The sequence below is a fragment of the Zosterops lateralis genome, assembly GCF_965231275.1.
Source record: "Zosterops lateralis genome assembly, chromosome: 6".
Classification (NCBI taxonomy): Eukaryota; Metazoa; Chordata; class Aves; order Passeriformes; family Zosteropidae; genus Zosterops; species Zosterops lateralis.
In genome coordinates, this window is record NC_139761.1 from 22998822 (window position 1) to 23009081 (window position 10260).

Sequence of the window (10260 nt, forward strand, 5' to 3'; positions counted from 1 at the left end):
TCCTCTTTGAAGCAGCTCTGGGTTGCTGCAGGCAGCTGTACCCGTGGTTTTCCTGCTCGCCTTGGCAAACCGTGGGGCTGAGCTCGTGTGGGATGATATTGCCGCAAGCATCTCCCAGTGGGAGCTGGCTTCCATGGCTGGAAACGGGCAATGAGGTCACCTCCCCATGGCAAACAGGAAAATGAGTCCATAAGTCAGCCCTCAGGTGTGCTCTGCATGTTGAAAACATTTGAGAATTCCTCAGCTAGCTTCTGTTTTCTCCTTGCTTCCAGGCAAGGAACCACAGGTGGAAGAAAGAAAACCCAAGGAATCTATTTACAGGTTGTGAGAATCAGCTTGGGATAGTCTGGCAGCCAGTCATCTCTCAAAGAGCCAAGTCTGGGTTATGCACATGTACTTAATTTAGCCACTGCTTAATAATACATGAACGGTAAACTGCAAGCTTCAAAATATGAGATCATTTTCAAAGGAAACATGTTGAATAAAAATCAACAGGGGATAGTCTCTGAGGCTTTGAGGATGAGCTGATTGCTCTAATAAAAGGTAACTGAGCCAGAAAGGCTCTCTGCCAGGGATTTCTCTGTGATCTGCCTTTCGAAGGCTGATATCCTTGAACAATATTGACCACCTGATGTCAACTGCTTTTAGCCACAGTTCTCCTGCCTACCCAATGAATACTCTAAGCATTGCCATGCTCAGTAAGCACGTGGAACCAAAGTCCCAGGAGTGGCACACAAGGCCAGACTTTGCCCACCCACTCACAGCTCCTGCATGGGAAGTGTCTGACAACCACAGGTGCTGCTGGGGCAGGTAGGTGTATCATGGGGCCGGGTCAGGATGTGCTCAGCTGGGGGTGATGCCAGCTCTGCTGGTGGTGTCTCTAAAGCACCCTGAGACAGGCAAGGAACTCTGTGTTGCTGCTTTTCCTGTGTTGTCGCATTTCTTGGCCATGTCCTATTGCTGAAGAGCCAAAATGCTTCCATGCCCCATCATGTAGGATGTTGGAAATGCCTGTCCACTTTCCATGGAAGATGGGTGGCTGGTGGGATCTGGGCCAGCTCCTTCCTTGCCTGTGGCACTGCTTGTCAGCCTGGTGTATTTGCATCATCTCAGCAACAGTTCACCATCATAAGTCCGGAACGGCGTTTCCATCCAAATTCCAGGGGAAAATTGCTCTTCTGGGCCTCTGCCCCCCTGGGCAGCCAGCACCTCGGCACCTGGCAGCCCTTGCCTGCCTGGCTCCAGGGGCTGTGAGTGTGGGGGACAGCAGGGAAGGCGGCTGGACGCTGGTGCTGGACCTGACCTCCTGGATGTCTATCTGCATATTCAGAAGTCGTTCCCAGCTGGTTGGCTGCCTCCGGCCTCCCCACTCCCTCTTTAAAGGCCCGAGCGCAGCGGGAGGACGCGTTCCCGGGTACCGCTCCCGGGAGCCGCCGGCGGGAGGGATGCCCTCCGCCCCCAGCACAGGGGGATGCGCCGGCTGGGGACGGCTCGGGGGGAATTGCCGTCTGCAGGGAGGGCACGCTGCTCCGTGTGCTGCTGTCCCACCCAGGAGCACCCCGGCAGCCCATGAGGGGTGCCTTCGGCTTTGGAGAAGGCGCACTGCCCTCCTCTTCTGAGAATCTTCATTTCGTTCCTGTCTTTTTCTTCAGGTAAGAGGAGTCCCGGCTGCTTTTTAGTGCTGTGGAGGGTGGCACTAGTGAAAGCCGCCAGTAAGAGCAGGAACCAGAGCACACATCTGTAAACTTGGTGGGGAAAGAGCTGCATCAGCAGGAGGAGTTTGCTTCGGGCAGCAGCTCCTGGTCCTGCGGTCCGGGGATGCTGAGGGGGGCACCAAGGCCTGGGAGGGGAGGCTCTGCTCTGCTCTCTCCCTCCAAATCTCCAGAAGAAAAATGGTGGTGCTGGAAATCTTAAGCAAGTGGAGGTCACCTTGCCAGCCCTGAGTTGATCTGCTTAAAAGGGGTGTATCACTGAGGTTCCAGGGGGCTGGGAAGCCTCAGCACAGGGGACAGGTAAGCTCCTGACCTTGCTGTTGAGCACAGCAGATGAGAGAAATTGTGGGCAGGTGTCAGAAGAAGGTGTTTCTGTAGAAAAACAAGTGAGGTTACAGGGCCACACCATTGAGGGAAGGATTAAGGGTGGATGGAATCTATGACTGCAAGGTGTTTGCTGTGTGACTGTGATGGGTGCAGAGGGCAGGCTGAGAGGCAGCTGCAGGCAAAGGTGAAGCCTGTAACACAAGGGGAGGTGATGCTGAGAGCTGCTGGCACCCGGCCTTGTGCTGGTTGTGGATAAACTGAGCAGTTTGAAAGACCCTACAGCAGACTCTCAGGAAAATGAAACTCTAATGGTCAGGACAGGTGGGAAGACAACACAGATCAACATGTGGTGTCAGAAACCCCAGAAAATACTTGGTTTGTCAAGACTATGTCTCTGCAAAAGGTAGAACTCTCCCAGACACCTGCCTGGAATTCAGGGGTGTTTGAAGAAAGGCAACCTTCTAAAAACCACTGAGAAGAAACCCATTTTCTACACTGTCTGGAGGACTTGGCATGGAGCAGTTACAGGGACAGGAGACCTATGGTGTTAAAAATGATCAGGCATTTCTGGGAATAGCAAAAGAATCTCAGAATTTAAAGGAGTTTGGAAAAGACGAGCTGTCCTAATTTAGTGATGCAAAGCTACTGCTAATTAATGTGGATTAGGAAGAAACATCCTACAGGGACGGTTAACGTGTAATTGCCCAGGATACAGTGTTTTACACCTTTTGCAAAGCTGTGTAAGCGGGGAATGAGTGGAGAGGGTGGATCCCTGCTTGGAGCCAGCATGACAGTTTTAAGCCTGGGGCTGCTGGCTCAGTATTTTTTCTCTTCCCTGATAATCCCCATTCTCATTTCTTTTATCCAGTGTTTTGCCAAGCACTTAGGAACCCCATGTTGTGTTATCCTGAACATCTCCGTGTATCCTGATCACAGCAGGTCACATTGCACTTTTACCCTCTCTGTGCCCTCCCTCCACCAGCCTGTTTGTGCTGGCCCAGCCCACAAGGGCTGCCACCCATCCCTGTGCCCTGGGGCCGGCAGAAGCCGGCTGTGTGTCCTGAATGCCTTCACCAGGGATGCAGCTGCTGTTCTGTGCTCTGCCAACACCCAGGAGCACCAGAGCCCACTCCTTTGCTCAGGTGTACGTGGCAGAGGGCTCGGCCTGGTGCTCCCTGCTGTCATACCTGAGTCCACAAGCCCCGAGGGCAGTTTCTCCAAATGCCTCTGGTGCAGATGCAGCTGGTGATGTGGGAAGTTTGTGCTGCCAGGCACTGCCGGGCCCAAAGCAGGCAAAGTGTACTCTGGGCACGATGAATGCCGGGCTGGTAGGTGGGAGATGTGGCAGTGCCCAGGGCGTTGCTGCTGTCCTGTGACATCTGACAGTCTGCTCACAGGTTTTGCAGTGCCTGGAGGTTTCTGCCTGGGTCATTCCCTGGTGAAATAGTTTTTGCAGGGGAGCAGGGATGCCATGGAAATCTGTGAGGAAAAAAATCTCTGGCCCCATGCTTGGAAAACTGCTGTATGAGGTCCTGTTTCTTGCTCTTTCTCCAGTTCCACACCACTAGCAGGATGAAACATCAAACATCTGGGAAGCCTGTGTGTCTGTCCAGGCAGGAAGAAGATATGATGGACAGCAGGACTGGCTTTGAGCAGGACGGAGACTGTGTCATTTCAGGGCATGGGCAGGGGCTGAAATTGGAGCCCTGCCTCCAGACTGACTCTCTCTTGCCTTCCCCCAACGCAGCCCTGATACCACAGCTCCTCGGCCACACAGAGGTTGGCAGGAACATGGATCCCACCATGCTTTTTGCTTCCTCTCAGGCTGTGGCCCTGCCTCATGACTATAAATGTGGTGCATGTCCTGGAGAAGAAGTGCAAGCCCTGGCTTCTCCCAGGACCCGTGCCCCAGCTCCTGTGCCCTGTGCTGGCGACAGGGACCAGCCCTCCAACCAGCACCCATGGGAGCAGCTCTGCGACCAGCATGTACGAGCCAAGCGGGCCAGGGTGGAGAGCATCATCCAGGGCATGAGCCTCCCACCAACCTCTCAGGCATTTGACACAAGCCCGGAGGCAGCTTTCAGGCATGAAAGGGAAAGGGGCGGTGAGATGCCCCAGGAGAGCAAGAGGAAGCCAAGGGTGCCCCAGCAGGGCGTGGGGGCAGCTGGACGAGTAGCTCCCACAGGAGGCAGTTCCCATGCCAAGGGCTGCCAGCAGCTGAAGGAGCAGCTCTGCTTTTTAGAGCAGCAGTTGAGGTGGCTTCAGGAGAAGTTCTACCAAGTCTGTGACTCTGAGGATGCTGTCCAAACCCAGGAAAATTCTGAGAAAGTGCAGCCACTGCCTGGAAAGCCTGAAGACAGACTGAACAAGGACAGTGCCACAGCCACCAGCAACCCATGCAAAGTGCCTCTCAGAGGGAGTGTCCTGGAGGTGTGTGGGCTGGAGGAGGCTGAGGGCAGAGGTGACATGGGTGGCCTGCCCTCAGCAGTGAGGGTACTCTCACAGGCACTGAAGCACGAGCTGGCTGTGGTGACATCCCAGGTAGTGGACTCCGTCCTGAAGACTGTCTGGCCAAAGGCAGACAGCCATATCCAGAAGCAGCGCCACAGCCTTCTGATGCTGGGGCCAGATCCCAGGAGAGAGTATTCTGCTGCTGGGAAATGCAGAAAGCCACTTGCTAAGCCATCTCCCATGAATGTACCAGGCTCCCTGGGCTCACCCCAGGCTGAGGTCCTGCCGGGAGCTTCAGGGAAGAGCCCGGGCTCTTATGCTGGCTCCTTCAGTTCAAAGGGGGTCAGAAAATCCTCTCGGGTACCCAGCATGGGTTATTCACTGGGTTCAACCACCCCTGTCCAGCATAGCCAGCTGCTGAGCCAGCTGTTGGGCTATAGGCAGCACAGCCTCTGGGGCAGCGACTCTCATGAGAGCCCATCTGCTATGGAGAGGGGCTGTCCAGAGCCCCTCAACTTGCACTGGGGAACTGTTAAACTGAGGTCATCGATTGTGAGACAGCAGCAGCACCATCCCCTGCCCCTGAGCCCTGCCAACATGGAGAGCCTGGCACTACTGCCAGCTGGCAGGGATGGCCACAGTGAGCGGCCAGCTGCAAATGATGGAGCGCCCTTTGCCTCTACACATATATCCTTTGGGGGCAGCTAGAGGTACCTGGGGAATGTGCTCCCCTTGTCCTCTGGAGCCACAGCTTGGCACTGCCCCTGCCAGTCTCTGCAAGGCCAAGGTCCCTGCTGCTCCATAGGGGGCTAAAAAGGGGTGGGCAGGAAAAGAGTCCTAAGCCATGGAAAGCACTGCCACTCCTCAGGGTTGGCCAGATGCTGTAGCATAGCTGTGAGTATAAGCCAGGAGCTACCAAGCCTGCTCTTGGGCCATACTGGGGGTCCTGTCATCCTAAACCAGGAACAGATGTCTCATGGAAATTCTGGTTCTCACAAGACTGTGAAGTCCTGTGGGAAGCATTAGGGAATCCTCAGGGATTCTCAAGGGAAAAAACAGTGGCTGTCCAGCCAAGGATGAACACCCTCTGCACCATGACAGGCCATGAGTGGCTATCATGCACTGGGCATGTGTGTATCAGGGGCAGGGGTGGTGCTCAGGGACATGATGAGCTCGGGGTTTGCTACGTGTAGGATTTCCTTGACCCCAAGGCAGATGCAGGAGGCACTGACCCCCGGGCACCTGAAGAAGGCCAAGCTGATGTTTTTCTTCACCCGCTACCCCAGCTCCACTCTGCTGAAGACCTACTTCCTTGATGTGCAGGTAAAAAAGCAGCAGCCAGAGCTGACACTGGGCAGGGCTCCATGGGGAACCATGAGGAAAGGGCTGCTCTTGTGTGCCCCTGCCTTGCTGGCAGGAGATGGGGCACAGCACCTGTTTCAGCATGCCTGGCCCAGGAGTAGGTGAACAGGGCTGTGGCAGACCTGGGCTGTCAGCTCTTCACTCTGTGCAATTGAGGTATTCAGATTAAAGCACACCATGAATGTGCCTTCCCACTGCAGGGCAGCTGGGATCCGAATCTCAGTGTGGAGAACACTTCAGACACCCCAATGTCCAAGCTAGTGCTTTTGCAGCCTTGGGGCAGGGCTGGGTTTGGGCCACTCCAGCAGTGCATGGCTGGGTGTGTGGGGGCTTGTGGGTTGGGAGGATCAAAGCTGGCCTGACACCATCCTCTGGCCCGCCCCCCACCAGTTCAGCCGCTGCATCACCTCCCAGCTCATCAAGTGGTTCAGCAACTTCCGTGAGTTTTACTACATCCAGGTGGAGAAGTTTGCCCGGCAGGCCCTGTTGGAAGGTGTTGTGGATGCTTGCACTCTCCAGGTCTCCCGGGACTCAGAGCTCTTCCGTGCCCTCAACATGCACTATAACAAGGGGAATGACTTCGAGGTGAGGAGTGGGATCTGGGGGAAGAGGGTGGTGGTGTTTGCAGGGGTGAGGAGGAACCATGGTTCTGTCACTGGCTGATGCCTGTCTTGCTGCAGGTGCCAGGGCGGTTCCTGGAGGTGGCCAGCCTGACACTGCAGGAGTTCTTCAGTGCCGTCAGAGCAGGCAAGGATGCCGACCCCTCCTGGAAAAAACCCATTTACAAAATCATTTCCAAACTGGACAGTGATATCCCAGAAGGATTCAAAGCTGCTGGCTGCTCCCAGGAACTGCTTCACAGCTGAGTCTCTGTGAAGCAGCCCTGGGTCCTGTGTGCAGCCACCATGTGCTAAGCACCTCATGGGCACTCTATACAGCATATGTTATTTGGGGTATTCTCCCTGAGCGCCATGTGTTCTCTGTAAGACAGCTCCTTAGGTGAGGCCTATCACTTGCCTCGTGTGCTGGGATTTTATGCTGTGTATTTTATTCTGCTGCTCAGAACTGGTGAGGATTGCCAGAAAGGAGGGACAGAGATAAAGCCATTAGGTTGGAGCCTGAGAAGTTGCCCTGCCCCAGCTCTCCCCATGACCCTGGCTGAGCCACCTTCATTCTCTCTTCCAGAGGGTCACAAACAAGGGCAAACAGCCGTGCTGTTTATAAAACAGGAAGAGGTCCTAGTAGTGGGCAAAGTTTCCTTGGCATAGCAGACTAGCGGATGTGCTGAGTCCAAAAGCATGACTCAGTTGCTGTCCAGATACAGCATACCAGAGTCCAAAGAAAACAGCTAGTGAATTCCAGCATTTCAAGCACTCCATGGGGACAGTTGTTCCTGTCTGGGACATGCAAAAACTATGTTTATTGTATCCAGGAAAAATAACATTCTCCTCCACCTCCCCTGTGCTGTTGGACAAGACCCCCCCATGCAGATGTGTGCTGTAGCCAAGCAGGTGTGTGCTCCCCAGCAGTGTTCTCTGTGATGCTGGAGGACAGCAGGGTGCACAGCCAGCACTGCTTGGCACTCCAAAGAGCCTCCATAAGCCCATCACCTGGGACGACAGCTCCATGTTAAAAACCCACCCATGTTCTCTCACATAGTGTTCCTGCTGGCAAAACCGCGCCAAGCATCTCTGGTCTGCACGCTGCCCTTAGTGAAAGAGGAGAATGTTATCTGGGATCCATCAGTCCCTGTGGGTTTAACACAAGCCGGGGAAGAGCTGGGCCTTGACATCTACAACGCCATAGCTGTAAGGGTTGTAAACTCAAGGAGGTTTCTTTACCCTGTGGCCAAGACTTAGTGACCACTTTTCTACCTGATGGAGCATGGTGAAATGTTTTATGTTAAGGGCTCTCTAATCTTGACAGAGGTGGCAGTGGAGAGGAAAAGGCTGTGAAGAGGAGAGAGTCCTCACAGAGGCATAGCATGAGGGCACTGGGAGGGCACTGCTGAGGAACAACATACCCACACAAAACCCTCAGGGAGAAGGAGACTGGGAAAAGGCCAAGATAATTTTGGGTGTGCTGTAAGATGTCAGCTGGTACTGTGCAGAGTGTAGAGTGCAGTAAATGACTCTTGAGAGAAGAATCACAGCTCCAGCATCACACAAGCACATGGGGTGATCCACAGGCAATGCACCTACAGGAGTAAAGAAGTAACATCAGGACACAATGGGGAGCTCTGAAACAGGGGCAGTTTGACAGTGGTTCCCCACATCATGAGTGTGGCCACCCAGATTTCCTGCTTCTTTTTGTATGTTTATTTCTCCAAGTTTGTATATTTTACAACCTCAACACCAAATTTACTTGATTATTTTTTAAATAAACAAATTGTTTAAGTTACCCCTTTACATCCCTATAGACCTATTTGATCATGTCTGTTCTAAAGAGTTATCCTAGGAGTTTCTTGCTTTTTGTTGGGAAAAATAACACTGCAGACAAAGGGCAGTCCTTCTGCCAGCATCTCTGTCAGTGGGGTCAAGCAGGCCCCACTAACCAACATTATCTCCTTTAAACCTGCCCCCTCACTCCAATGCCTCATGGTTAGTCTGCTCCAAGGTGCAACTTGTGAGGATCAGGAAGGCAGGGGGCTGGAGGCAGAGACATATCCCAAAGCTTAAGGGTACTAGACTCAAATGTACAGCATTGGATAAATGCTGCTGGTAGTACCATGAATGTGCCATTCCTGCAGACAATAATGGCCTCAGAACTTAAGTAGTGCTTTGGATAGGCAAAACCAAAGCTGCTGGAAAGGGAAATGATGACCTGGCTCAGGGAAGGGTCAGGAAATTCATCTGTCTGTAGCTAAATAATAAGGGAGCATAAAGTACAGGTTTACTGGAGGCATCCTGCTGAAATAAAGCCTTTTTTCACAGAGTTCCTGGTGGGGGTAGCAGTTTCTTCCTTCTGTGGTAGCATGCAACTCCATGAGTGTCAGTAAAACAGCAGGTGAGGGACTGAGGACAAGACAGTGCCCCAAATCACAGTCATGCAGTGGCTGAGGTTTTAGAGACATCGGGAGGTCATCTTGTCAAACCCCCTGCTCTAGCAGGGCCACTGGGAGATGACACCTGTCAAACCCCAGGACCATGTCAGAGGGGTTTTAAGTATCTCCAAGTAAGGAGGGACTCTACAACTTCATCATTAATGAAGACATTTAACAGGATTGGACTATTTGCAGGAGTATTTTTGCTCCAGTGGTTGCTATATAATTACAAGTGGGAACTAGAGAGCTGTGTATTACACTGGTTTTTGTGAAATTTGGGCAAGTATGGCCACGACAAACAGCATCTGGCATCAGTTATCCTGTGCCTGTGATGAGGTCTCACTACTTGTATCCATGGTTTCAATTCTACCCATGTAGAATTTCCATCTAATAAAGAAGTAAAAAAACAAACAAACAAAGAAACCCCAAAATAGACTCTTGGGTTGCAACAGACAAACAAAAAACCCCCACAAACTCCCCCCCCCCAAAAAAAAACCCCAAAAACCAAAACAACCCTCCCCCCAACAACAACAACACAAAAAAACCCAAAAACAAAAAACACAAACCCCCCTCAGAAAACACCCCCCCCCAAAAAGAAAACCCACAAAAAACCCCCACAAAAAAACCCCCAAAACCCAACACACACACACACCAAAAACAAAACAAAACAAAACAAAACAAAACAAAACAAACAAAAAAAAACCCACCACCAAAACCGGAAAACAAACAAACAAAAAAAAACAGAACAAAAAAGTCCCCAGCATGGCTAGAGAGACTCTGCAAAGGACTCAAGATCACAGGGCACTTGTATCAGCTGGCATCTTCTTTGGCAGCTTTTTAACTCCATCTACCTTCAGCCAAGTGCAACAGAGACCACAAAAGTGTTAGGTAGAATCTACCCACCTTTTTGTCACCCTATGGTCCTCCTGCAAGCAGAGATCCTGTCTGGGGAGCCTGGGGTGCAGCTGCCTCCTCCAGGGCCACTTGTCTGTTTGGAAGCAAGGGGACTGCACTCAGACTCTGCTGCTGAAGTCCAGTGAGGCAAATCAAAAAGCCTTGTGTTCTTGTGAGAGCCTTGGAAAGCAGCAGCCAGCTGAAAAAGAAGGAGCTCACGCTGCCTTTCCTCCTATCTAGGTCACAGAACTACAGATATGGAGAAAGCAGTACATCTGATGAGAGGTGGGGAAAAGTGGAGTTATTCTAGGGGCAACAGATCCTGAAGCATGAGGGAAATAGGGTGTGAATTCTACGCTGTCCAGTCACTAGTGGGGTTCTGCAGGGCTTCAGTTCTCTTCAACATCTTCATTAATGACAGACTCCAGACTCAAAAGAATACTAAGAATACTAAGTTTGCCAATGTCCACT

General features: G+C 52.3%; 2 protein-coding genes across 2 annotated transcripts; both read left to right on the plus strand.

The window, feature by feature from the left end:
• The first annotated feature begins 1428 nt into the window (after positions 1–1428).
• On the plus strand, positions 1429–8771 carry LOC310910491 (prospero homeobox protein 2-like). Its single transcript, XM_083863255.1, has 4 exons — positions 1429–1652; positions 5702–5813; positions 6243–6437; positions 6533–8771. The coding sequence occupies exons 1-4, from the start codon at positions 1570–1572 to the stop codon at positions 6716–6718; spliced, it is 576 nt and encodes a 191-aa protein (XP_083719381.1). The 5' UTR covers positions 1429–1569; the 3' UTR covers positions 6719–8771.
• LOC310910490 (prospero homeobox protein 2-like) lies at positions 3596–5703 on the plus strand. Its single transcript, XM_083863254.1, has one exon. The coding sequence runs from the start codon at positions 3612–3614 to the stop codon at positions 5196–5198; it is 1587 nt and encodes a 528-aa protein (XP_083719380.1). The 5' UTR covers positions 3596–3611; the 3' UTR covers positions 5199–5703.
• Positions 8772–10260: the final 1489 nt, after the last annotated feature.